This window comes from Pseudonaja textilis, chromosome 7 (assembly GCF_049901715.1).
Source record: "Pseudonaja textilis isolate UNSWEBS1 chromosome 7, rPseTex1.2, whole genome shotgun sequence".
In the NCBI taxonomy this organism is placed as follows: domain Eukaryota; kingdom Metazoa; phylum Chordata; class Lepidosauria; order Squamata; family Elapidae; genus Pseudonaja; species Pseudonaja textilis.
In genome coordinates, this window is record NC_141996.1 from 4,562,670 (window position 1) to 4,590,587 (window position 27,918).

At 45.2% G+C, this 27,918-nt stretch overlaps 3 protein-coding genes across 3 annotated transcripts in view; all 3 read right to left on the minus strand.

The window, feature by feature from the left end:
* INTS4 (integrator complex subunit 4) overlaps positions 1-13,098 on the minus strand; it is a 43,601-nt gene extending 30,503 nt beyond the window's left edge. Inside the window, exons 1-8 of the mRNA XM_026706785.2 lie at positions 12,941-13,098; positions 11,062-11,259; positions 8,357-8,474; positions 6,466-6,572; positions 6,013-6,201; positions 5,807-5,857; positions 1,993-2,081; positions 177-297 (exon numbers count right to left, since the gene is read on the minus strand). Coding sequence (XP_026562570.1) covers positions 177-297; positions 1,993-2,081; positions 5,807-5,857; positions 6,013-6,201; positions 6,466-6,572; positions 8,357-8,474; positions 11,062-11,259; positions 12,941-12,997 — 930 coding nt within the window. The 5' untranslated portion in view covers positions 12,998-13,098. The remainder of the gene's footprint in view (positions 1-176; positions 298-1,992; positions 2,082-5,806; positions 5,858-6,012; positions 6,202-6,465; positions 6,573-8,356; positions 8,475-11,061; positions 11,260-12,940) is intronic.
* Positions 13,099-15,036: 1,938 nt separating this feature from the next.
* On the minus strand, positions 15,037-21,399 carry KCTD14 (potassium channel tetramerization domain containing 14). Its single transcript, XM_087936908.1, has 2 exons — positions 20,754-21,399; positions 15,037-17,182 (listed from the first exon to the last, which is right to left on the minus strand). Exons 1-2 carry the CDS (start codon positions 20,811-20,813, stop codon positions 16,517-16,519), a joined length of 726 nt encoding a protein of 241 aa, XP_087793034.1. The 5' UTR covers positions 20,814-21,399; the 3' UTR covers positions 15,037-16,516.
* Positions 21,400-23,244: 1,845 nt separating this feature from the next.
* On the minus strand, positions 23,245-25,403 carry LOC113440502 (mid1-interacting protein 1-B-like). Its single transcript, XM_026706936.2, has 2 exons — positions 24,677-25,403; positions 23,245-23,670 (listed from the first exon to the last, which is right to left on the minus strand). Exon 1 carries the CDS (start codon positions 25,126-25,128, stop codon positions 24,712-24,714), a length of 417 nt encoding a protein of 138 aa, XP_026562721.1. The 5' UTR covers positions 25,129-25,403; the 3' UTR covers positions 23,245-23,670; positions 24,677-24,711.
* Positions 25,404-27,918: the final 2,515 nt, after the last annotated feature.

Sequence of the window (27,918 nt, forward strand, 5' to 3'; positions counted from 1 at the left end):
TCCTTTCACTCCTTTGAGCTTCAGGGTGAGGCTTTCTGGGGCTCAGCACAAAGGCAGATCGAACATAAAGAGAGAGAGAGAGAGAGAACAATTAAGCATCTTGGGTTTCATGGACCAGCTGGCAGTTTAGGGATGATCACCATGGCAACGGAAAAAAGGAGCAGAAACCTTCTTACCAACAGCTTCGCAGCCTGGACTCTCACAACCCAGGAGCCGTCGCTGACCATGTGACAGATCTTCCCGAAAGCATCGTCCACCAGCCGGATTTCTTCGTTGGAAGATGGGATGGGGACAATGCTAGAGAGAGAAAGAGAGAGAGAGAGAGAAGGAAGGATGGAGAGAGAGAGAGAGAGGGAGGGTGGGAAGGAGAGAGAAAGGGAGGGAGAGAAAGGGAGGGAGACCACACTGAAGGAATTACTACGGCAGGCGAGGATGATTAATTGCAGACTTCTACCAGATAAGCAGCCACCACAGTTGGGAGGAAGCCAAAACACAGATAAGCTCCGACAAGAATAATACACGTTTTGCTTCCAGCACTGGGCCATGCGCAGTTTGTTCTTTTAAACAGTCCTCACAGCTGCAGCCCGTGAAGGGGATCAGGGCCCCTTCCTCCCCCGCAGACTATGCCACTCACGTTTCTCCCTTCTCCATTCCTCCCTGCGTGCCCTAGGATGAAGAGGGGATAGGCCTGGGTCTTCCTCTGACTGCCGAGCTGGCCAGTGCCCTTTTCCAGTTTCCTCCGCAACCTCCGGAGCCACACTCCCACGCCCTGTCGGCTGTTCCTTCTCTCCCTCGGAGTCAGACTCCAACAGGGGCATGACAATGTCTGTCTGTGGAGATTCTCAGTCCTCCAGGTCTTTATGGGAGGCAACTGGACTTTCTTGGTTTTTCTCTGAAGATGTTTCGCTTCTCATCTAAGAAGATTCTTCAGCTCTGATTAGATGGTGGGGAATGGAAGGATTGATGCTCCTTGCAGACAGCTGGTCATTTGCATCCTTTTAGGGAGTCAATGAGGCCACTTGGAGGTTGTCTGTGTCCTCAGGGTCACCTGAATGGTGCAAATGGGTGTGGAGCCTTCTTGGCTGCAGGATGTTTCCTGCCCCTGGTCCTTTTCACTGTTGAGGTGACCCTACTATTCAGGTGACCCTGAGGATACAGATAAACCTCCAAGTGGCCTCAACGACACTCTGAAAAGGATGCAAATGACCAGCTGTCTGCAAAGGAGTATAAATCCTTCCCTTCCTCACCATCCAGTCTGAGCTGAAGAAGCTCCTTGGATGAGAAGTGAAACAAATACAAAGAAAGGAAATACAAAGAAAGTCCAGTTACCTCTTAAAAAAAAAAAAAGTACCTTTGGGGCAACCATGACCTGGATGACAGAATTTCCATAGACGTCTTTCAAAGAAAAACCCAAAAGTCCAGTTGCCCCTTGAAAAAGCACCTACAAGATGTCTGGACTTCAACTCCCAAAATTCCCCTCCCAAAATGGCTTCTCCAAATCCTGCTTATAGGCAGGATTACATATCTCAAAGTTGGCTATCTGTCAGGATTCCGGCAGTTACTCCAATTAAATCATGAGCTTTGAGCCACACTCCCAAAACTGCAAAGGATTTATTAGAAGCTAACATGCCGGCGTTAGCCTGGGCATAGTCGACTCTGAGATACGTAAATTCGCTGTCACCCTGGATCCTGTTTTCCCCACCACACCCTCTGGGTGTATCACTCAACAGAAAAAAAAAAAAAGTCCATAGCCAAGAGTCATCAATCATGCTCTCCAATTAGATTGTTTTGCAGATGAAGCTTCAGTCATCTAATCAGTCTTTGAAGAAAATATGAATGGAATGTACTTTCGATTCCACACTACCGCCCGCTCTTTGAAACTCCCCCGGCCTTCTTTCTGTTGACAACTATAAAAGGTGTGCACAAAATGTTTTATGAGTTGATACTTACAGGCTCTCATGCCTTCTGAACTACCGTATACCTTGCACGTACCTTTCTGCGTAAAGCTGGCTGAGGACCCAGGTGAGCTGCACTGCGACGCTCCGGACCTGTTCGTAATCATCCATTAAGAGTTTGCAAGCCTGTAACGGAAGATTCCCAGGAGATTATTAGTGGAGGTTATTAGTTATTAGGTGCTCTCTTACTGTTTTCTGCTTATTTTAACTTTGATTTCTGATCTGTCTTGTATAGTTAGGTTTCTGGTGGGTTGATCTATAGTTTCTTTTTGTGTTGAGTCTCTAGAAAAAGTGCAGAGAAGAGCAAGCAGGATGATTAGGGGACTGGAGGCTAAAACAGACAATGAACGGTTACAGGAACTGGGTTTGGCTAGTCTAGGGAAGAGAAGGACCAGGGGAGACATGATAGCGGTCTTCCAATATTTGAGGGGCTGCCACAGAGAGGAAGGGGTCAAGCTATTGTCCAAAGCACCTGAAGGCCATACAAGGAATAATGGATGGAAACTGAACAAGGAGAGATTTAACCTGGAAATAAGGAGAAACTTTCTGACAGTGAGAGAACAATCAACCCATGGAACAGAAGTTGCCCTCAGAAGTTGTGGGAGCTTCATCACTTGAGACTTTCAATAAGAGATTGGACTCCCATCTGTCAGAAATGGTGTAGGGTCTCCCGTGGGGGGGGTTGGACTAGATGACCTACAAGGTCCTTTCCAACTCTGATTATCTGTTATCTGACAGCCATTTCACCAAGAGTTCATTTGGGGACCGTTCAAAGCTATGATGTCACTGAAAATAGTGACCATTTTTCACACTTATGACCATTGCAGCATCCCCACGCTCGCATGATTGACATTCAACTCATATTTATGACGGTTGCAGTGTCCAGGGGTCACATGATCCTCTTTTGCGATCTTCTGACAAGCAAGCTCAATGAAGAAACCAGATTTACTTAACAGCCTCGACTTACAACTAGTAGTCCTCGACTTACAACTCCATCTTATATTAGATATTAATTTTAGAGTGTTTTCCACAATGATAATGGCAGACTTTAGGAGAAACCCTCCCATAGTATCACCTCTTACAATACTGGACAACACAGCATCAACAGTAGAGACCTTCAAATTTCTAGGTTCTATCATATCACAAGACCTAAAATGGACACCTAACATCAAAAACGTCATCAAAAAAGCAGAACAAAGAATGTTCTTTCTGCGCCAACTCAGGAAGCTCAAACTGCCCAAGGAGCTGCCGATCCAGTTCTACAGAGGAATGACGGAGTCTGTCATCTGCACCTCTATCACTGCCTGGTTCGGTTCTGCAACCCAACAGGACGGACACAGACTTCAGAGGAGAATTAGGACTGCAGAAAAAACAATGGCTACCAACCTGCCTTCCATGGAGGACCTACATCCTGCACGAGTCAAGGAGAGGGCTGTGGAAATATCTACAGACCCCTCACATCCTGGACACAAACTGCTTCAACTCCTTCCCTCAAAACAACAGTATAGAGCCCTGCACACCAGGACAACTAGACACAAGGACAGTTTTTCCCCGAACGCCATCACTCTGCTAAACAAATAATTCCCTCAACACTCTCCAACTATTTACAAAGCCTCTTATTAAAGACTGGAGAAGCTTGGGTGAATTCAGAGTTCTTTCTTTCTCTTTCTTTCTTTCTTTCTTTCTTTCTTTCTTTCTTTCTTTCTTTCTTTCTTTCTTTCTTTCTTTCTTTCTTTTTCTCCCTCCTCCCCCCTCTCTCCCCTTTTCTAAAACTTCAAGAGGGTCATGCATAAGAGCCCTGCATACCAGAACAACTAGACACAAGGACAGTTTTTCCCCCCAAACGCCATCCCTCTGCTAAACAAATAATTCCCTCAGCACTGTCCAACTATTTACAAAGTCTGCACTACTATTACTATTAATCTCCTCACTCCTTATGGCCCATCCCCTCCCACTTGTGACTGTATGACTGTAACTTTGTCGCTCGTATCCTTATGATTTATATTGAGTGTTTCCTAGTATGATTTGATTACCCTATGACTATCATTAAGTGTTTGTACCTGATGATTCTTGACTCTTGATGAATGTATCTTCTCTTTTATGTACACTGAGAGCATTTGCACCAAGACAAATTCCTTGTGTGTCCAATCACGCTTGGCCAATAAAAGAATTCTGTTCCATTCTATTCCATGAAATACATCCCAGCCAGGAAAATTGCAATGGAAAATAGCGATTGATCCCTTCCTCCCCTCCTCAAAATAAAACAGCTTAAAAAAAAAATATACTGGGTATTTTGAGTTTTTAAAAGTGCGCAAAGAAAAGATCTGATGCACGCAAAGGGAAGTTTCGAAGGAGGAAATTTGGACCAAGAATGCAGGACTACTCCCTACACAAGCCTTTCTTTTCTTTGTGGACATAAAGGTTCCTTGGCTACAATCAAGTGTACATTCAACTGACGATAAGAGCGGGCGGGCAGGCAGGCTGGTAAAATTAGAAGAGCAGTGAGCTTGAATTCATGTTATTTAAACCTCTAACCCTCAGAAGCAGCACATGTGTCCAAATGCTGCAACTTTTGAAGGCTCTTCTGTTTTTTATTTCTTAGATTTATATCCGGCCTTTATTCTTGACATATATAACTCCAAGGTGGTGAACGTTCCTTCCTCTTTGAATTTTTCCCGACAAAAATAACCCTGTTAGGTGACTTGAAAGGAGAGTGGGACTGGCCTGAAGTCCCCCACACAGCTGGTGTTCATGGCTAAGGCAGGACTAGAACTCACCATCTCCTGGTGATTGGCCCAAAATCCCCCAGCTGGCTTTCATGGCTAAGGCGGGACTAGAACTCACAGTCTCCTGGTGATAGGCCCAAAGTCCCCCAGCTGGCTTTCATGGCTAAGGCGGGACTAGAACTCCCAGTCTCCTGGTGATTGGCCCAAAGTCCCCCAGCTGGCTTTCATGGCTAAGGCGGGACTAGAACTCACAGTCTCCTAGTGATTGGCCCAAAGTCACCCAGCTGGCTTTCATGGCTAAGGCGGGACTAGAACTCACCGTCCCCTGGTGATTGGCCCAAAGTCCCCCAGCTGGCTTTCATTGGCTAAGGCGGGAGTAGAACTCACAGTCTCCTAGTGATTGGCCCAAAGTCCCCCAGCTGGTTTTCATGGCTAAGGCGGGACTAGAACTCACAGTCTCCTGGTGATAGGCCCAAAGTCCCCCAGCTGGCTTTCATGGCTAAGGCGGGACTAGAACTCCCAGTCTCCTGGTGATTGGCCCAAAGTCCCCCAGCTGGCTTTCATGGCTAAGGCGGGACTAGAACTCCCAGTCTCCTAGTGATTGGCCCAAAGTCCCCAGCTGGCTTTCATGGCTAAGGCGGGACTAGAACTCCCAGTCTCCTGGTGATTGGCCCAAAGTGCCCTAGCTGGCTTTCATGGCTAAGGCGGGACTAGAACTCATAGTCTCCTGGTGATTGGCCCAAAGTCCCCCAGCTGGCTTTCATTGGCTAAGGCGGGAGTAGAACTCCCAGTCTCCTGGTGATTGGCCCAAAGTCCCCCAGCTGGCTTTCATGGCTAAGGCGGGACTAGAACTCATAGTCTCCTGGTGATTGGCCCAAAGTCCCCCAGCTGGCTTTCATTGGCTAAGGCGGGAGTAGAACTCCCAGTCTCCTGGTGATTGGCCCAAAGTCCCCCAGCTGGCTTTCATGGCCTAAGGCGGGACTAGAACTCACCGTCTCCTGCTTTCTAATCTGTTGCCTTAAGCACTAGACCAAAACCTAACCAAATCAGATTCCCTTACTATTTCTCCGGCCTTCATCAAATGTTAGAGCCCTTGGCTAAAGTGATATCGGACATAATCATTACCTGGTTATATATGGCTTGCTGTAACTTTAAACCCCTTTCATGGAGCTGCAACTATAGGAGAGAAAAAAAAATACACCAGACTCTTATTACAGCCATTCAAAGAACTTAAGCTTTTGCAAAAATAATTATGAAAATGTGACAGGATGTTGGCTCGATTTCCATCCTGAATTCTAAATCTTCCTTTTTTTTTCCTCAAGGAGACCTACCATAGCTTTGATAGCAGCGCTTCTAACTCGTGGATCCTGGTCGCTAAAGTGATCGCCGATGATCAACTGCACGTCTTTGGGAGACTGGCGGTCCGCTTCCTTCAAGCCGCCAGCTTTCTCCACTGTCCCCAGGCAGCCAATCAGGAGGAGGCATTTGTTCCTTACGCCGTGCGAGGAATCGGTCAGATGCTGTGGAGCAAAACAGAAGAGTAGATTCCCCCCCGTGGGTTTTTCTGCTTTCTCGATGCCAGGAGGGTGCCCAAACTTGGCCACTTTAAGCCGTGCGGATTTCAACTCCCAGAATTCCCCAGCCAGCACCTTCAGCTAAAGGATTCTGGGTGTCCCTGAGGTCCACCTGTCTTAAAAAGTGGCCAAGGTTGGATATTCCTGACCTATGCAATTAAACCACTTAAAGAACCCGAGTTCTTTCACGGGCTGACCGTTTTTAATTACCTTGCAAGCCACGTCTACGAGATGTCCTCGCACTGCAGGGTTCTCTTGAAGTTTCTTCCCGATCACCAGCAAGGTATCTAAAAGCTGAGCCAGAACTTGGTGGGATTCTGGAAAAAGAACCCAAAGCCCACTTCCAGTCACAATGCAACAACCGTGTTGTAGAAACAGAGCAAGCTCCTGTATAAAACAGGGAGCAAACGGCACACCGACCACACACTGATGGCGTTACCTATCTGGGTAATTAAACGTCTGCAGGCAAACCACCTTGCTTGCACCAAGGGCTCTTAGGGGAATCTGTTTCTGGATGGAGATTGATTGCCTACCAATCATAGCTTGAGAACAAGCATGCAATCTGGGACGGAGTCTGGTGTTTACACGACACACCACGGCGGGATTTTTTTTTTAAATAGTGATTGTTTTAAACAAAGCCCGCCGTGACCGGATTCCCTAATACAGTAGGGCTAACACATCCCACAACGCAAAAAGCAGTCCAGTTACCTGTACAGGTAGTCCTTGATTTATAACCATTTGTCTAGTGACCATTTGAAGTGACCATGGCGCTGAAAAAAGTGACTTATTAAAAGTGACCTTTTCACATTTCCTGGCCATTAACATCCCTACGGTCACACTATGATAAAAAAAATCCAGGCACTTCTGGCATGTATTTATGACAGTTGTGATGATGCTCTGACTCAGTTCCCCAAACACGACAAACCCTCTGAAGTGAACTCAAAAATTCCTTTATTAGGAGTGTCGGCAGCCCCGGCAAAAGTTTCTCTCCCGCCGCAGGCTAACAGGTCCATCCGTCCGGGAGATGAATAGCTGTGTGTCACATTTATTCATCTCCACCCCCTGCCTTTTATCCCCAGAACTAGGGTGGGGCTTCTCTAGCAGCTATGGCTCTTCCGTTCCAAGGACCAGCCCATAGATTTCCACTGCTCTCCTCTCCTCTGCCTTCTGCACAGCTGCTTCTCAGGCACTGGGCCCAGCTGTTCCTCCTCTTCCTCATTAGCCACTTCCAGACCTGGGGGCTGTTGACTCTCCATCTGAGGGCTGACAGACAGCCCTGGCTTCTCCCCTCCCTCTCTCTCTCTCTCTGCCAGCTCCATTCTCTCTTCCCCCTCAGAGCTCTCAGGTTGTCTTTGATGCTGACCCTGACTCCCACGCCTCCTCCTGTTCATCTGATTTGGCTACTGGAGGGGCCGGGTGGCCGACAGGACACAACAGCTGCCCTGGAGTCAGGCGATCACAATCTATAACCTTCCCAGTCAGCTTCCAATAAGCAAAGTCAACGAGGGAAGCCAAATTTGCTTAACGGCGGCACGATTCAATTGTGGTCATACTTTAAGGATTACCTGTATGGTGGACTAGGGCAGGGGTGTCAAACTCAATCCCGTTTGGGGGGGGGGGCGTATCAGGATTTTGTTCGCCCTTGAGGGACCAGGGTGGGCATGGCCTGGTTGTCACAGCTAGGCCCAGGGGGGCAGAGGTTGGTCCCTCCCTATCTCTGGGACTGTCCCACAGGTCAACTCTGGGGCCTATCGCAGGCCAAATATGGCACACGGACTGCGAGTTTGACATGTCCGGCTTAAGACGATGTAACACCAACAGACAGGGAAGTCAGCCATGCTTCGAATGTTGTTCGTCATTTAATGACCCCGTCGTCCCTTGCGGGGTGGAGTTGGGACACCTGAATGGAGTGGAGTGTTTTTTTTTTCTGGCCGGATGCCCTTCCTGTTGCCAAGGCAGTGTTTTTGTCGCAGATAGATTCTCATAGTGCCCAGCGCAAGAGAGAAATATCAGCCTCCTGACTGTGAGGTGAGAGCGCCACAATTCCCTACGTTCCTTAGCTGGGGTCGGGGGGGGGCAGGCGGGAGGGGAGATCACTTACTTTCAGTTTGGAGAGTATTAATGACATCGTCCAGAATGCAGTCAGGAGAAAAGTCAGGAGTTTTGGACAACAAGCCCAGCAAGGAAGCGATTTTCAATCTCACGGAGGGATCGATTTCCTGTGCATAAGAGAAGGGCATCAAAACAACCATCTTGTCTGCAACCATCCCAGCCAGCTTCCGACCAGCAGAGTCAATGGAGAGCTGCATGATTCGCTTAGCGACGTTCCCTTCACTAAACCAGAGGCTGCCAACCTTTTGGACTTCAGGGACCACCAAACTCATCATTTTAAATCCCGCGGACCAGAGACCCCGGAAAATCCCCCCCCCCCAAAAAAATGTCTGCAGGAAAATTCCCCACCCCGTTTTCCTACCGATCGATCGTTCTTTATTTGGGATCACAGGAAGATCCCATTCTTTATTTGGAATCCAGCTCCATTCTCAAGGGGAGAGAGAGAGAGAAAGAGAGACTTTTGGCTCCATGCAAGGAAAGCAGCAGAAGCTGCAGAAGTCTTTCTCTCTCTCTCTCTCTCTCTCTCTCTCTCTCTCTCTCCCAAATTCCTCCAGAAATGAGACTTTGCCTCCCAGCCTCTTGGAGCAGGAGGCCTTGCAGGGTCCCAAAGACTCATTTCTGGCAGAGTTTGGGGGAGAGAAAAAAAGACTTTGGCTGCTTTCCTTGTGTGCAGCCAAAAGCAGAAGCAGAAAGAAGCGGAAAGAAGCAGCCCGGTGGCCAGGCCAGGCACGTGGGGTGCATGGAGCAAGTCCCCCCCCTCCGCCCTTTCCCCCCTCCCCTTACTACCTCATGTGTTCACAATGCAAGCAACGCAAGCCTTGTGTTCCCGTGGGCCATGTGGGTGGCGCAGCCTTGTGTTCCCACACAGCCTGGATTGTTTGGGGGTGACATTCCTCTGTGGCCCACCAAAATTTTCTCACGGACCACCAGCGGTCCCCGGCCCGCTCGTTGACGACCACTGCACTAAATGACCACATAATTCACTGAACGACTGCGCCAAAAAAGGTCATAAAATCGGGGACAGTCCCAGGGTGCCTCGCTTATCACTCGCATCGCTTAATGACAAATTTTCCAATTAATTATTTTATTTATTACATTTAATTGCCACCGATTGTGCTGTGGGTATCGGCATTCCAGAAAACCTCAACATCAATCGGTAACTCCAAGACAGGCATGTTCTCAAAGTTTCCTTTCTATTAGAGTAGTAAACTGGCACACCTGGGAAATCCTGAATCTGAAAGTTCTGGGTTTCCCTCCAATAAGTAAAAAAAATTTACAAATCCACCCCCTGCAACCCTCATTCCATCACATGCCCCAATCACCATCCGTCTCCTCAACCACTCCTCAGCTAGGTGCAGAAATAACATGACCTTGACTTTAAAAAAAAAGAATGCTATTCGGTCTAACCATATACGCTCCATAAAATTCCCCCCTCTGGTTTTCCCCGGCTCAAGAATATGGCAGTGTGGAAGCTTCTGGTGCTAATCTATGGCTTCCAAAGCTGACAATGGGCTTATTCTAGGCTGCTTACAATAACAAACAGGAAGAAAATAAGGGTAAACAGAAAAATGAAATAAACATTGATGAACGCAATGAGAATACAGATATTCCTCGACTTAGTTTAGTTCAGTGGTCGCCAACCGGTGGGCCGGGGACCACTGGTAGTCCACGAGAAAATTTTGGTGGTCCGCAGAGAAAGGTCACCCCCAAAGCAATTAATCCAGGCAGCGCAGGAACACAAGGCTGTGCCACCCACATGGCCCACGGGAACACAAGGCTTGCGCCGCTTGCATTGCGAACACGAGGTAGTGAGGAGAGGGGGGGAAGGGCGGAGGGGAGAACTTGCCCCACGTGCCTGGCCTGGCCACCGGGCTGCTTCTTTCTTCTTCTGCTTTTGGCTCCACACAAGGAAAGCAGCCAAAGTCTTTCTTTCTCTCCCCCAAACTCCGCCAGAAATGAGTCTTTGGGACCCTGCAAGGCCGCCTGCTCCAAGAGGCTGCGCCGGCATGACAAGTCTCACAAAGACTCATTTCTGGCGGACTTTGGGGGAGAGAAAGAAAGACTTCTGCTGCTTCTGCTGATTTCCTTGAATGAAGCCCAAAGTGTCTTCCTCTTTCTTTCTCTCTCCCTCCCTCCCTCTCCCCCTCTCTCTCCTCCACCCCCCCCCAAGAATGGAGCTGCAGACGGTATCCTGCGATCCCAAATAAACAATGATCGATCAGTAGGAAAACGGGGTGGGGAATTTTCCCAGGGTCTCTAGTCCGCAGGATTTAAAATTGTGAGTTTGGTGGTCCCTGAGGTCCAAAAGGTTGGTGACCCCTGAGCTAGAAGACCTCAAAGGTCCCTTCCAACTCTGTTATTCCATATTCTGTTCTAGAGGCTGTGGTAAGTTTGATTTAGTTTACTTTATTGTCATTGCACTTCTTACAACGAAATCAAACACCATCTTCAGTGCACATCAGGGCCATGAGAATAAACACAAACACACATCCTTCACCCTCCACACATTGACCCAAAAACCCCCGACACCGCGCCAACACTGCACTATACAGTCGAATTCAACAGAGCTACTTGCCCTGGGAATGGAAGCTGTTTTTCAGCCTATTTATCCTTGTTTTTATTATTCCCAGCGCCGAAGTAAACCAAGAGTTGTACTTAATTACGGTCTCAGGAAACCTTGGTCAGAACACCTACCTTGTAGTAATGTTCCAGCAAGATTCGCACAACGCCTTCCACACTTTCAGCCTCCACTGGCTTCCGGGCAAACTGAAGCAAGTATTGCAACGCATCGGCCGGCGAGGTGGCCTTGCAAAGATCTACGTGAAGAGCGGCAGATTTGCTGGGTTTGGTTAGCCGGATTTTTTTAGCCGAAATTTCTTCATGCTGCTGTTGCTGAAACATTAATGTTTGTTAATTAATGATAAATTAACGTTTATCATGGACTTCTTTTTAGATCTTGTTGCTTTTTTTATTATTTTATAGTACCGTAACCGTGGAGCCGTGGTGGTGCAGTGGTTAGCAATGCAGCACTGCAAGCTACTTCTGCTGACTGCCAGCAGTTGGGCAGTTCAAGACTCACCAGCCTCAAGGTTGACTCAACTTTCCATCCTTCCAAGGTGGATAAAACGAGGACCCAAATTGTTGGGAGCAAAAGGCTGACACAGGGAGGGAGGGAGGGATGAAGGAAGGAAGGAAGGAAGGAAGGAAGGAAGGAAGGAAGGAAGCAAGCAAGCTGTGGTGGCATAGTGGTCAGAATACAGAATTGCAGGCGGACTCTGCCCACTGCCAGGAGTTTGATTCTGACCAGCTCAAGGTTGACTCATCCTTCCAAGGTCGGTTAAATGAAGACCCAGATTGTTTTTTTTTTGGGGGGGGGGGAATATGCTGACTCTGTAAACTGCTCAGAGAGCACTGTGAAGCGGTATATAAGTCTAGGTGCTATTAGGAAGGAAGGAAGGAAGGAAAGAAGGAAAGAAGAAAAGAAAGGAGCTGTGATGGCATAGTGGTCAGAATGCAGTACTGCAGGCTAACTCACTTCTCACTGCCAGCAGTTCGATCCTGATCGGCTCAGCCTTCCCTCCTTCCGAGGTGGGTAAAATGAGGGCCCAGATTGTTGGGGGCAAGAGGCTGGCTCTGTAAACTGCTTAGACAAGGCTGTACAAGCACTATGAAGCGGTATATAAGTGCTAAGGGCAATTGCTGTAACAACCATCAGTGTTATTAGAGTAATACAGATAGTCTTCAACTTACAAGAGTTCGCTTAGCGACCGTTCAAAGTTAGAACAGCATTGAAAAAAGGGACTTACAACCGTTTTTCACACTTATGACCATTGCAGTATTTCCGTGGTCACGTGGTTTACTTTCAGATGCTTGGCAAGTGACTCACATTTATGACGGTTGCAGTGTCCCAGGGTCATGTCCCCCCCCCCCTCTTTTAAATAAAATTACATGAAAAGTATATATGGAAGAATATAAAAGAAAAACAAGAAGGGGAAAATTCATTACCCAAATTAGGTCACATTCCTGAGAAAATATATTAAGAAACTGTATGAGAAAATATTTTAAAAACTATGAAACATGTGTATAGAAGATATACGGAAGAATATAAAAGAGAAATACGAAAGGGAAAAGTATATGAAAAGACATAAAAATTGTGTGTATTTATTTATCTATCTATCTGTATATGTGTGTGTATGTGTGTATATATATATATGTGTGTGTGTATATGTATATATGTATATATATGTATATGTATATTTGTGTCTGTGTCATATATATATATATACACACACACATATTTTACTTTTTCATACGTCGCATCCACACAGTCCTACCAACTCGGGTCAAACGTCACGTGAGAACCCACCCGTTTCCTTGTTACGTAGAGTGCCTGAACCAGACGAAGCGTCGCCTGTTCCGACAACGCGGGTTCCGCGTGTCGTGTGAAGCCAGCCAAAGAAAGCAGACATTGCTTTCCACCCCACCCCGGCCCCCTCCCGCTTGGCAGACTTGTTTCCGTGAACTCCCTCCGACCCCGGCCTCTCCTTCCCGCCCCGAGAGCGTCATCGGTTACCTGGACCACCACTTTGCTGAACTCCTCGTAGACCCGCTTCTTCAGGTGAGCCGCCATGCTCCAGGCCTGGCGAACCGGCCCAGCTTCGCCTTCTGGGTACTCAAGAGCCTCCTCGGCCGCCGTAGCTTTCCCCCCACCCCATTCTCCGCCCTCTCTCTCTCTCTCTGTCTCTCAGCCGCGCTGAAGAGGCGGGGCGCTCCTCGTCTCCCGACTTTTCATTCAACCGTGACTTCAGGTTGTCAAGGGCAGCTTCCGGAGCCTTCCATTTGCGGGGTCGGAGTGGCGGAAGTCAATGGAAGTGTCGCAGATGGGATTTGTCGAGAGGGGGGCTTTCGCTGGAGCACATCTATCTGTCTGTCTATCAGCTATTATCCGACTGTCTGTCTGTCTATCAACTACCATCCATGTATCTATCTGCCTGCCTGCCTGTCTATCTATTCTATAGCATCTGTCTGGGTCTGTCTATGAACTGTCATCCATCTATCATCCATCCATTCATCTATTTATCTATCTTCTATATCTATTTGTCTATCAACTATCATCCATCTATCATCTATCTATTTATCCATCCATCCATCCATCCATCCATCCATCCATCCATCCATCTGTCCTCTATATCTATTTGTCTGTCCATCAACTATCATCCATCTATCATCCATTTATCTATCTATCTATCTATCTATCTATCTATCTATCTATCTATCTATATTTGTCTATCAACTATCATCCACCTATCATCCATCTACCTATCCTCTATATCTATTTGTCTGTCTATCAACTATCATCCATCTGTCATCTATCTATTTATCCATCCATCCATCCATCCATCCATCCATCCATCCATCTGTCCTCTATATCTATTTGTCTGTCCATCAACTATCATCCATCTATCATCCATTTATCTACCTATCTATCTATCTATCTATCTATATTTGTCTATCAACTATCATCTATCTATCATCCATCTATCTATCCTCTATATCTATTTGTCTGTCCATCAACTATCATCCATCTATCATCTATCTATCTATCTATCTATCTATCTATCTATCTATCTATATTTGTCTATCAACTATCATCCACCTATCATCCATCTACCTATCCTCTATATCTATTTGTCTGTCTATCAACTATCATCCATCTATCATCCATCATCCATCTATCATCCATCCATCCATCCATCCATCCATCTATCAACTTGATTTCCTTCCTGAAAATCCACTCCAAAGACAGCTGGTAAAGACATGCAGTTGAAGTGGATTTACCCTATAACTTATGTGTGGACTTTTACTTGCCAAGCTTATGCAGGTAATCCTCAAATTACAACCATAATTGATGCCAACAATTTCAATAAAAGCATACCAGACAGTTGCCAAGCCTCTGAAATTTGATGACACGGTCCCAGGGATGCTGGGACAGTCATAAGTGTGACAATCATAAATCACTTTTTCCCATTCCATTGTTACTTCAAATGTTCCGTTGTCACTATAAACAAATGATTGTAAATCAAGGACTACCTGTAAAAGATTGCTGTTGTCTTGGTCTGTATGTACATTATTTTAACTCAGGACAACAATTGTATCCTTGTCCTTTAGGAATGTTTGAACAAGTCACATGCCTCGATTTATTTCCTGGTACTGTATTTGCTGGCCTCATGGTTGTTTTGCACTGGAGCAAGTCAGCTTTTTTCTTTTTTTTTACACTGACTTGGCTTTTGGTTTTCTTGAATTTTCTTGAATTTGTTAAGGTTGAGAAACGCTGGGTTAAGGTGCTGAACCAAAAGTCCTAAAGGTGCTTTTTTTTTCAAGGGGCAACTGGACTTTCTGTTTTTTCTTTGAAGACATTTTGCTTCTCATCCAAGAAGCCTCTTCAGTTCTGACAGGATAGTGGGGAATGGAAGGATTTATACTCCAGCTGTCTGCAAGGCCTATAAATGCTTCCGCTCTTCACCATTCTCTCAGAGCCGAAGAAGCTTCTTGGATGAGAAGCGAAACGTCTTCAAAGAAAAACCAGAAAGTCCAGTTGCTTCTTGAAAAAGCACTTTTGAGGCAACCAGGACCTGGATGACGGAGAATATCCACAGACAAAAGTCAGTATTTATTTACATCCCTCCTTTATTATTTTTACAAACAACTCCAGGTGATCAACATATCCAACACGTTTTGTTCCTCCTATTTACCCCACAACTAAAACCCTGTGAGGGGATTAGAGATTGAGAGATTGACCCACCCAAAGACCCGCCTGAGAGATTGACCCACCCAAAGTCAGTTAGCTGGCTTTCTTGCTTAAGGCAGGATTAGAACTCACAATCTCCTGGTGATTGGCCCAAAGTTAACCAGCTGGCTTTCATGCCTAAGGTAGGACTAGAACTCACAATCTCCTGGTGATTAGCCCAAAGTCACACAGCTGGCTTTCATGCTTAAGGCGGGACTAGAACTCAGTCTCCTGGTTATTGGCCCAAAGTTACCCAGCTGGCTTTTATGCCTAAAGTGGTCCTCTCTGTCCAAAATGAGAAGTGAAACGTCTTCAAAGAAAAAACAGAAAGTTCAGCTGGGTCTTGAAAAAGCACTTTTGAGACAACCCTGACCATTGGATGACTGAAAATGTCCATAGACATTTACACAGATAAACCCTCATTTTCTTGTTGGCCTGTTTCCTGCTTTTATGAGAATGCCCACCAAAATCCAATTGTTCTCAAAAGATCTCAAACACCAGACAAGGAGCAAAGTTTAGAGATCCTAGACTGCTAAAATTCAGCAGACCTCTGGAGGGATCTTCTGCCTTTATGTAGCCCAATGCTGGGGAAGCTACCCAAGAGACCTTCAAGACAGAGGTGGTATTCATCAGGTTCTGACCAGTTCTGGAGAACCGGTAGCAAACATTTTGAGTAGTTCAGAGAGCCAGCAACCACCTCTGACTGGAGATTTTTATAGTATCCTTCCCCTGCCACGCCCACCAAGCCAGGCCCACAGAACCAGTAGTAAAAACATTTGAATCCCACCACTGTATCTAGCTATCTCTATCATCCGTCCTTCCATCCATCTATTTAACTTTCTCTATCCATCTAATTGTCTGTCTGCTTCTCTCTGTGTCTGTCTGTCTGTCTATCTATTTATCTGTATCAACTATCTATCTAGTTGTCTATCTCATCCTCATCCTCCTTGTCTGTCTGTCTGTCTGTCTGTCTATCTATCTATCTATCTATCATCTCTCTATTATCTATCCATCCATCCATCCATTTATCTTTCTCTATCCATCTAATTATCTGTTTATCTCTGTGTCTGTCCGTCTGTCTATCCAACCGACTGTCTATCTATCAACTATCTATCTAATTATCTATCTCCTCCTCCTCCTCGTCTATCTATCTATCATCTATCTAGCCAGAGGTGGTATTTAACAGGTTCTGACCAGTTCTGGAGAACTGGTAGCGGACATTTTGAGTAGTTCGGAGAACCAGCAAACACCACCTCTGACTGGAGATTTTACAGTATCCAGCCACACCCACCCACAGAACCGGTAGTTAAAAAAATTGAATCCCACCCCTGCTTCAAGATATTATGAGTTGTGAGCTTTGGGCTACCACCAATGGAACAAAAACTTGTAGAAGAAGTCATTGGCTTTGAAACGAAAGCCTTTTTCTGGAACATAGCTCTGGAAAGACGTCTTGTAACCTTTGGCTTCTATGTCCATCTTGATGCAGTCCAGGAGATCCTGAACGTTTGGGGCAGCTTTCCACGGGCCAAACTGGACCACAGATTTCTTGGAGACATCTAAGCTGCTGAGAGCATCGCCACACTTCGCCACATCTTCCAAAGTCTTCATCACGCAGAGCATAACGCTGGATTGACGGGAGGCCACAGCTTCTGCCCGGGCGATTCGGATCATGAGCTCGATGCTTTCAGAATAGTTGGGCACCCGAGCCAGGAACTGCTTCCTGGCCACCAACTCACCAAAGATCTGAGGAGACTCTTCCAGTTGTTTGATCAGAGGCTTGACGTCATAGTAGGTGGCTTCCTTATAAACCTCCTCAACGTGTTGCAAGGGGACCTGATCACTACGCAGATACTCAAGGACGTATTTAAAATAAGTCCCCGGCCGGTCTATGAAGAATCGTCCCGCCGAATCTGTTCGGGGTATAGCCTGACTGAACATCTCAGCCAATTTGGATCCTGGGTACCTCTTCAGAGTGCTCAACGTGGTTGTGAAGATCTCCCCACCAACATTTAACTCAATTATTTGGCACTGCAGATGAGAAAAGGGAGGAGAAGATACGCCACATCTCAATTTTGAGACTAGAAAGAGCAGGGACAGCCACAACAATCTAGTTAACAAAGCATTTTAATCAATAATAAGATAAAGGTTCCCCTTGTGCATATGTGCTTGTCGTTTCCTGCTCTAGCGGGCGGTACTCATCTCCGTTACAAAGCCGAAGAGCCAGCGCTGTCCGAAGACGTCTCCATGGTCATGTGGCCGGTATGACTAAACACCTTCAAAGGGGCATGGAATGCTGTTACCTTCCCACCAAGGTGGTCCCTATATTTCTACTTGCATTTTTTAATGTGCTTTCTAACTGCTAGGTTAAGGACAAGTAAGGGGAGCTCGCTCTGTTACGCAGCGCTAGGGATTCGAACCACCGAACTGCCAATCTTGCTAATCAACAAGCTCAGAGTCTTAACCACTGCGTCCCAATGATCAATAATACATTGTTTTAAAGCAGTTCTCCTTGGTTCTTCTAGGTCTACGAACATAAGCCCTCCTGTGGACTTGGCCTGCCCTACTTGCGTTGGTTTTCTCCAGACCTATCACCCAAGGAATTTGGTAGCAGGGTTTAGGAGAAGCTTCTCTGTTGTGGTGCCTGACTTCTGGACCATCTTACCTCCTACAGTGAGGCCTACCTCCATCCTTCTGACCTTCTAGAAGAGTCTTAGAACCTAAAGCTAAAACATACTATGAAGGACAGTTGCAGGAATTGGGTATGTCTGGTTTAACGAAGAGAAGGACTAGGGGTGACATGATAGCAGTCTTCCAATATCTGAGGGGCTGCCCCAAAGAAGAGGGAGTCAAGCTATTCTCCAAAGCATTTGAATTCTGAAGGCAGGACAAGAAGCAACAGGTGGAAAACTAATCAAGGAAAAGAACTTGCTGGATGGGGAATTCTTGGGGTTTTAAAGTTTCTATGGTTGAGAGAACAGGAAAGGGTCTTCCAACTTGGCAAGTTTAAGACTTGTGGACTTCAACTCCCAGCATTCCTGAGCTAACATGACTGGAGGAGGAATTCTGGGAGTTGAAGTCCACAAATCTTAAAGGTGTCAAGTTTGAAGGCCCCTGAGTTAAGCCATGTAACAATCCCTACCTGAGCCCAGCAATTTTCAAAATTCTAAACAAGATTAAACCTAGTTAACATCTGGAAAGGACACCACCAGGCAATCCCTGGGAGGTAGACTAGATTGGGAAGTAAATCACTAAAAGTTCCCAGAAGGAAGAGGAGTAAACCACTTCCATGTTTTTGCCCTTGAGAACTTTCAAGAAAGACTCTTATCTCACATCAACGAATTATAGCACTTCCCTAATAAGGAAGCGAGGTGGGTTTCCCTTGAGTGGGAACACCACAATTTGGTTGAGGTGGTACCAACAAGAGAAGTAGAACTTCTACTCAAGGATCCATAAAGATTGGATTCACATCTCTGACTATGCCACCATTTCTGGTTGACCCAGCCACACATTGACTTCATGTGGTATACTATGTCATCACTGGCCTCACCCTTCTTTGTCAAAATAAGCAACCATTTTACTGGATTGCCATGACATGCTTATCAATCCATAGTTTAGAATCCAGAGTGGATGGATTCGCATTGTGCAAAGCCATTTTTTAATCTTTGATTTATGGAATAGGCCCCCATGTTTCACACATACCCTGAGAAGCTATAATGGAGTTTGGCTTGTTTGGGGCTTAGTGTGAATGATACCACTAACCATGCCTTTGAAATATCCTGGTTTAGGATGCGGCACCAACCTATCCACGTATATGCAGACTGTTGCATATAGAACATATCACAGTTTCTTTGCCTATCTTCCCTTTCATGAAGAACTGAGTTTGTCTGGTTTTAACTTAGTCCATATGGAATCTAAGTATATCTTATAAATCACAATTTATGGCTTGGTGCAGGGCTCAGCAACTTCAGCAACTTTTAAGATGGGTGGACTTAAGAGAATTAACAGAGTTGGAAGGGACCTCAAAGGTCTTCTAGTCTAACCCCCTGCTCAGGAAGGAGACCCTATGCAATTCCAGACAAATGACTATCCATTCTCTTCTTAAAAACCTCCAGTGTAGGAGCTCCCACAACTTCTGGTGGCAAGCGGTTCCACTGATTAATTGTTTTGTCAGGAAATTTCTCCTTAATTCTAAACTGCTTCCCTCCTTGATTAGTTTCCATTCATTGCTTCTTGTCCTGTCTTGAGGTGCTTTGGGGAATAGGTTGACCCCCTCTTCTCTGTGGTTGCCCCTCAAATATTAGAAATATCACCTCTAGTCCTTCTTTTCACTAGACTAGACATACCCAATTCCTTCAACGGTTCATCATATGTTTTAGCCTCCAGTCCCCTAATCACTCTGGTTGCTCTTCACTGTCTCCAACAGTGTAAGTTTTAAAGAAGAGATTGGATAGCCATTTGTTTGAAATGCTACAGGGTTTCCTGCCTGAGCAGGGGGTTGGACTAGAAGACCTCCAAGGTCTCTTCCAACTCTGTTATTCTAAGTATTATCAAGCCTGATAAAGCGTATTAGCACTTCACATGCTGGCTGGGGAATTCTGGGAGTTGACCCTAACCCTAACCCTAACCTATCTTAAAGCCGCTGCAGTTGACAAATCCTTTTCTTTTTAAAATAGTTCTGTTTGACTCCTCTAATCTTTTGAGCCAGTTCTTCTTTTTTCCATTAATCCTATTCTATGTTTGATTATATCCATTTGACTTTTAATGTTTCTATGTTGTGGAGATTGTAACTCCTCCAGTTTCTTGTAGTCTCCTTCTAAGGTCTGTATTTGTCTCTGTTTAATGTTCCTTCTTCTTCTTGTATATGCTATAACACACCTCTAGTATACACTTTCATAGTGTCCAACACATTTTGTAATGAGGTTGTCTCCGATTTATTTTTTTTAAAGAAGGCGGCCAATTCTTTTTCTATATTATCAATACATCCTTTTTCTTTCAAGATCGAATTATTCAAAGTCCAGCTTGATCTCTTCCTCTGGCCCTTCCATTTGACCCTTATTGGATTATGATCAGCCCAAGGGCTTATGTCAATATTCGCTTCCTGCCTGTTAGGAATTAAGTCTGTTGACACCCAAATCATGTCTGTTCTTGACCGCGATAAGTGCCTATTTGAGTAAAATGTGAATTGTCTACTTTTGCCATTCAATTCTCTCTCCTTATATCTTGAATACTCAACTCCTCTACTACCTTAAGGAACAATTTTGTTAATGTTCTTTTATGGGTTTTTTGTTTGTTTGTTTAGTTTCTGTGTTTGGTAGTCAACAGATCCTTTTCTTAGTGCGTTGTGCGATCTCCATCCACTGACTTGCACAATATCTACAACAAGCAAAGCCCCCCGCCCCCTTCCCCTAAAACAAAGTTGCATTTTCCACAAAGACCCACAAACTTGTTTTGGCACATTCCCTCACTGCCTCAGCTCCTGAAAACACATCAAAAGATTGCCCACCTACCAGCTGCTTCTGGAAGGTGGCAAAACTGCCAGTGAGGAAATTAAACCCAACCAACCACCCTTCCTCTCGTTGCTTTCTTCCTTCTTGCTTACCGTCTGCAAGTTGGCTGGACTTTGTTTACCAAGGATCTTCGGCTCGGGAGAATTATTCATTTTTTTCCCCCTCCTTCAGCACTGGTGTCTCAATTAGCAGCCGGCGGGTTATTGTTGGGGAAGGGCTCACTAATTGGTTTTCCTTTCCAGCTTCTCGTTGCTACCCTGCAGCACACACCGATGCCCATTCACACCCAGTTGCACGTTAGGCGCTCCCTTCCAGGTGAAAGCAAGCGTAACCCAGGCAGCTGTAAAGCGGAAGTTTTGCATTTAGGACACCTGCGGAGGTGGCAGTCCTCCTCTCCAAAGGTGGGAGGAGATCCGCTGGCCAGAATCCTCCAAATTCCTGCCTTTGGGCAGGCCCGTCAGAGTGGATGAATGAGCCGGCCAGCCCAATCGGTTCCTCCTCGTCTCTTTCGTGCCTTCGGCAAACCATCTCACCAAACAGGCGTTGCCTTCGGCTCTTTTCCAATTCTCGGCTGGATTTTTTTCAGTGTCCTCAGTCTGGCTGAAGATGGCCCGTCTTAACCCCTGCATTTTGAACAGCTCAGTACAGGCAGTCCTCAACTTACAACAGTTCATTTAGTGGCCATTTAGTGGAATGGAATGGAATCGAGAATTAGAATAGAATAGAATAGAATAGAATCAGGAATAGAATCAGGAATAGAATCAGAGTAGAGTAGAGTAGAGTAGAGTAGAGTAGAGTAGAGTAGAATAGAATAGAATAGAATAGAATAGAATAGAATAGAATAGAATAGAATAGAATATATGGAATGGAATAGAATTCTCTATGCAAAGAATAGAAGAGAAGAGAAGAGAAGAGAAGAGAAGAGAAGAGAAGAGAAGAGAAGAGAAGAGAAGAGAATTCTCTATGCAAAGAATAGAATAGAATCAGGAATAGAATAGAATAGAATAGAATAGAATAGAATAGAATAGAATAGAATAGAATAGAATTCTCTATGCAAAGAATAGAATAGAATCAGGAATAGAATAGAATAGAATAAGAAAGGAAAGGAAAGGAAAGGAAAGGAAAGGAAAGGAATACAATACAATACAATACAATACAATACAATACAATACAATACAATACAATACAATACCAGAGTTGGAAGGGACCTTGGAGGTCTTCTAGTCCAACCCACTGCCTAGGCAGGAAACCCTACACCACTTCAGACAAAGGGTTATCCGATATCTTCTTTAAAACCTCCAGTGTTGGAGCATTTATAACTTCTGGAGGCAACTCATTCCACTGATTAATTGTTCCAACCGACAGGAAATGTCTCCTTAGTTCTAGGTTGCTTCTCTCCTTGATGAGTTTCCATCCGTTGCTGACCGTCGGGTGGGGAATAAAAAGAAATGCAAGTTAAGGACTGACTGGGAGGGGAGGGGCGGGCGGAGAGGGGCAGGGCGGGGCCAGCCAGGGACACGATTCGCCGATTCTCCAAACTGCGCAGAATCATAACAACCGTTTCTGTAGAACTGGTCCGAACAGGTAAAATCCCATCCCTGGTCTGAATTTTGATCACGTGGCCACGGGGATGCTGCAATGGTCGTAAGTGTGGAACATGATGATAAGTCACTTTTTTCCCCAGTGCCGTCGTGACTTTGAATGGTTACTAAGCAAGTTGTTGCATGTCAAGGACTCCCTGTAACTTTTGACACCCCTGTTTGATAACCTGGACTACTTTGGAGGGTTGACACCTGGAGAGTTAGAACAGGTAATGGAGAAACCTGGGCACTTGGCACCTGAAAACAGGATGATTGATAACTGGTTCCATCAACCTGTATAACCTGTCCTTTACACAGGTAAGCCCTCATTTCCCTCTTGGCCTGTTTCCTGTCTGAATTTTGATCACACAACTGTGGAGCCGCTGCAATGGTTATAATTGTGATAAAAGGTCATAAGTCACTTTTTTCAGTGGCCTTGTAACTTATAGAATAACAAGAGTTGGAAGGGACCTTGGAGGTCTTCTAGTCCAACCCCCTGCTTAGGCAGGAAACCTTATACCATTTCAGACAAATGGTTATCCAGTCACTTCTTAAAAGTTTCCAGTGTTGGAGCATTTACAACTTCTGGAGGCAAGTTGTTCCACTGACTGATTGTTCTAACTGTCAGGAAATTTCTCCTTAATTTTGAGTTGGTTCTCTCCTTGGTTAATTTCCATCCATTGCTTCTTGTCCTGCCCTCTGGTGCTTTGGAGAAACACTCTCTTCTTTGTGGCAGCCCCTGAGATATTGGGTTACTAATAATTACTAATAATAATAGAAGTAAATTTCAATGATAACAATACGTTTCAACTTCCTGGTAACTTTACAAATAAATTGGATTTGTTTGTAAAGTCACCAGGAAGCCAAGTAAGATTTGAAAGAGGTTTTTGTCTATAAGAAAGAAAAAAAAACCAAACCCTGTAGATATTAGCTAATTTGCAAATTTTGCAAGCAGGCAAAACACCGAACTTGGAGAAGAAAGGGAATCAGCCAATATCTGGAATGAATTCCAGCCATGTAGTTTTTATTCACCATAAATGCCTCAGTTCAGTTACGTATCAAACAAAATTAGCATAAATATTCTGAACATGATTTTCAAACAGTGGTTACTTTCAGCCCTACCCTGATAGGGTATCCTGGGCTGATTCAAAAGGTACACAAACCCAGAATATTTAATCTATGAATAAATAACTTAATCTTCTTTTCGGTCGAAGTTCATAACTATAAGTAACAATTTTTTGTTTAATATTTCAAGACACAGTTTGCTGGTGAGAAAGTTCTTATGTTCACTTGGAGTAAGTTCAAAACCACAAAACTTTTTCTAGAAATGGCAACAGGTTGGTGGCTGCCCAAGAACATTCTCTGGAGCAGTTTTTGAGAAGGCTTTCTCGTCCATCAGTGGTTTTCGGGCAACAATACTGGAGCAAACCTATAAAATAAATATTAAAAAAAATGTTTGTCAGTGATTTCTCCCAGACAGCGTGATTTCTCCTAGCAGCAGAGACTGTTCAGGGATACCCAAGTTTCTTTATAAATAGCAAACCAGGGTGCAATGCTAGGTTTTATCTCCCTACCATGTTCATTCTTGATTAGTCTTCCCCTTGTTGGAAGAAAATATCCTTCTGGGTTCAATTCCAAGTGGGGAAGAAAGACACTGGAAACATGGAGGCCGTTTTGGAAAGATGGTTTAATAGTGGGCAGGACTACATGGCTTGTAGCTCCAAAGTGAAAAGGACGATCACATGCTTCAAGAAGTTGGGTGAAGGAAAAGAAGGGGCAAGATGGTGAGAGACCCTTAGTTTTATACCCTCTGTTGGGCCTCACCTTAGTGTTTCCTGCTCCTGTGTAAGAAATGTATCCCATTGGCTGTCAGACTCCCAGGGGCGGGGGTCTTAGCCAACTTTGTAGCCTTTCTCTGGACCGCATGGCTTCACCTGAGTGCTGGCCGATGCAATCTTCCCAGGCCAGGTGGTGAGATGGGTAGAGGTCTTTGTTATGTAGAATACTCTGGCCTAGGGCTTAATGGCCCATTAGCAAAGGTGGGGGTGGGTGGGCTGAGTTTCTGCCTCTTAGTTTCTACTTCTCTTTTTAGCGGAAATATTCTGACTTTTTAGTGTATCCTAAAATATTTCATGTTCCTAGGAGAGGGGTGGGTTTTCATGTCCAACACCCTACATGTATTTGAAAGGAGGGTGCTGATCATTAGGGACTCAATCATTACTACATTTTTAGTGTGGGACAGTTAAATCATGGTTTGGTGTGATTTCTTGCCCGGTGGCAGGGGTCACACATCACAGGAAGCCCTGTAGGGCAACATGGTTAGGTTATATGGCCTTTATGATAACAGAGAAGGAAAAATAGGGCTCCTAAAAATAAATTTGAAGGCCCATCTCAAGACAGGAACACTTCCAGATATATAAAAGGAAACATCTTACCTCGGATTGCTTCCTAGTGCGTGTTTCTCCACCATTTAGCTCCGGTTGATGCGTTCCATAATTTCGTTGTATTTGGCGGTGACGGCTTGGGCTCTTTGAGTCAAATGATGGAGGACACAGTACAGACTGGACAAGTGATAATAAAAGATATCTTCCAGGCTGTCCGTCTCCATGTTCTCCTTCAGCTGAGGTACCGCAGGTAGCTTCTCTCTTCTCAAAGGTAAGGGCCAACCGCCTTCCAACATCCCCTTGCCGGATTTCAGCAGCATAAAGTGTTCAAACAAGTCTTTGTCGGCTGACTCGGCCCCAAAGGCACCTTCTAGATCTTCTAAAGAGACTCCACGAAGGAGGCTTGGGAACATCACCGTCTGTTCCATCTTCTGGATGGCCGAGACATACTTCTCCATGGCTGCAGGTGAGACCATTTCTGGGAGTTGGAAGTCAGCTGGCATCTCGAAGTCTTCGCCGAGCTGGCAGGCCGGCAAGGAGCGAAAGGTGGACAAGGTTTCCAAGGGTGTGGAGGAGGAGGAGCATTTATGAGCAAAGCTGGGGAGGAAAGCCAGACCCCGTTGGCGTGATCGGGACGGGTTCCATCAAAAAGGACACACCTCGTTTCTCAACCAATCTGATCTTTCTCCTCATGGCCCTTACTCTACTCTTGGCAATGTGGGTTTATTGACACCTTGCCAGGCTTTCAAATTGGGCCTCTTCCAAAGGTTTGACACCCGCAGAGGAGGTGTGGGCCATGGATGACAGCTGCTGAGTCATTCTGGGCAGCTCAGCTGGGCTGATTGGAAAAATGCCCAGTGGAAAAATTTATGCCAAAGCTGAAGAAACACCAAAGGACTTTCACATACATGGAGAGACTCCAAAAAGATACAGGAATCACGCATGGTACAGGTGGACCTCAACTCTCATGGGGATAAGAATATGTGATGGAGCTAAGAATAATAGGCTGGATTGCAAATCTGCCAATGGCTCCTAAATACAGATAGATACACCTTACATTCTCTCTCGTTTTTTAAATATATATTTTTATATATTTAAATATATATTTTTATTTTTTATATAGTCGTTCCATCTTCAGTTGAACAGTGTGTTTGTCTGGGTGCAAATATCTTTGTTAAACAATAATCAAAATGGCAACATCCTTCCTTTCATTCAGGAGTGGGATTCAGCCGGTTTGGGGGATAACAGATAATCAGAGTTGGAAGGGACCTTGTAGGTTATCTAGTCCAACCCCCCACCAAAGCGGAAGACCCTACACTATTTCTGACAAATGGTAGTCCAATCTCTTCTTGAAAGTCTCAAGTGATGGCGCTCCCACAATTTCTGAAGGCAGCTTCTGTTCTATTGGTTGATTGTTCTCTCACTGTCAGAAAGTTTCTCCTTATTTCCAGGTTGAATCTTTCCTTGTTCAGTTTTCATCCATTATTCCTTGTCTGGCCTTCAGGTGCTTTAGAAAATAGCTTGACCCCTTCCTCCTCTCTGGGGCAGCCCCCAAATATTGGAAGACTGCTATCCTGTCTCCCCTGGACCTTCTCTTCCCTAGACTAGCCAGGCCCAGTTCCTGCAACCGTTCATCATATATTTTAGCCTCCAGTCCCTTAATCATCTGGGTTGCTCTTCTCTGTACTTTTTCTAGAGTCTTAACATCTTTTTTATAATGTGGTGAACAAAACTGGATGCAGTGCTCTAGGTGTGGTCTTACTAAGGCTTTATAGAGTGGTATTAGTACCTCCCTTGTTCTTGATTGTATCCTTCTCTTAATACAATTTAGGATTGCATTAGCTTTTTTGGCTGCTGCTGCATACTGCTGGCTCCTATTTAGCTGGTTGTCCACTAAGATTTCAAGATCCTTCTCACAGTTACTGCTATTGAAACTGGTTTCACCCAGTCTGTATGCGTCCTTTTGTTTCTTCTTGCCTAAGTGTAGGACTTTACTTTTCTCTACATTGAATTTTATTTTGTTAGATATGGCCCAGTGTTCTAGTCTATCAAGATCCCTCTGGATTTTGAGCCTATCTTCTTGGGTGTTGGCTATTCCTGCCAGCTTAGTATCATCTGCAAATTTGGTAAGTTCCCCTTCTATTCCCTCATCTAAGTCGTTAATGAAGATATTGAAGAGTCCTGGCTGGGCCTAAGACGGAAGCTTGTGGCACCCCACCGCTTACTTCCCTCCATGTAGACTTAGACCGTTAAGGACTACTCGTTGAGTACGGTTTGCCAGCCAGTTGCGAGTCCATCTAGTGGTGGTGACATCTATTCCACTTTTTTCCTAGCTTACTAAGAAGTAGGTTTCTGACTGCCTCCCGCTTGGGCAGGGTGTGTTATGTCTACTTTGTCGAATGCCTTGCTGAAATCTAAATATATTATGTCTACAGTGTTTTGCTGGTCTACTAATTTAGTCACTATGTTGAAGAATGAAACCGGATGTTAAATTTACATCTGGTTTGCTGAACTGATAGTTGAACCGGTCAACTGGCGCCGCCCACCCTGCCCCTCCCAGGAATCTCCACGTGAATGCAGGGTCTGCACGGAAGTTCTGGGAGGACGAAAAACGGCCCTGCCGGAAGTACCGGAAGTCACGAAACGGGCCTGTTTCTAGCTTATGGAAGGCTTCCAGAACCTAGGGGAGGCCATTTTCCCTCTCCCAGAGGCCTGAGGGAAGCCTCCAGACTCTGGGGAAGGCGAAAAACAGCCCTCCCGGAAGTTCCAGTAGGCCACACCCACAATGACCACACCCTCCCAGCAACCGAGCAGAAAACCAGTTGCTGGGATTTTTGAACCCACCCCTGGTTACACTAATATTAATTCTGCAATATTTAACATAGTAATGGTCCACATATTAATTCTACTGTGATAACATAATAATATCCAACATGCTAATCATAATATTTACCCATCTCTTTTAACAGAACTTCTTTATTTTGTTTCCCTGTTTCTAACTTCCATTTTTATCATTTAATACAGCTTACATTCTCAACTTAACATTCTGTTTAGTGACCGTTCCAAGTTACAGGCAGTCCTCGACTTACAACAGTTCACTGAGTGACCATTCCAAGTTATGCCGGCACTGAAAAAGGTGACTTAGGACCGTTTTTCACAGTTATGACCTTTGTGGCATAATCACTGGATCAAAATTCAGACACATGGCCACCGGTTCATACTTACGACTGCTGCTGTGTCCCAAGGTGATCCACTTTTGAGACCTTCAGGTGATCCACTTTTGAGACCTTCTG

Excerpts from the sequence above, each read along its gene's own strand:
- LOC113440502 (XM_026706936.2), bottom strand. The coding sequence starts at position 25,128 with ATGCCAGCTGACTTCCAACTCCCAGAAATGGTCTCACCTGCAGCCATG.
- KCTD14 (XM_087936908.1), bottom strand. The coding sequence starts at position 20,813 with ATGAATAATTCTCCCGAGCCGAAGATCCTTGGTAAACAAAGTCCAGCC. Across the intron at positions 17,183-20,753 it reads GTCCAGCCAACTTGCAGACG|TGCCAAATAATTGAGTTAAA; the intron begins GTAAGCAAGAAG and ends TCTCATCTGCAG.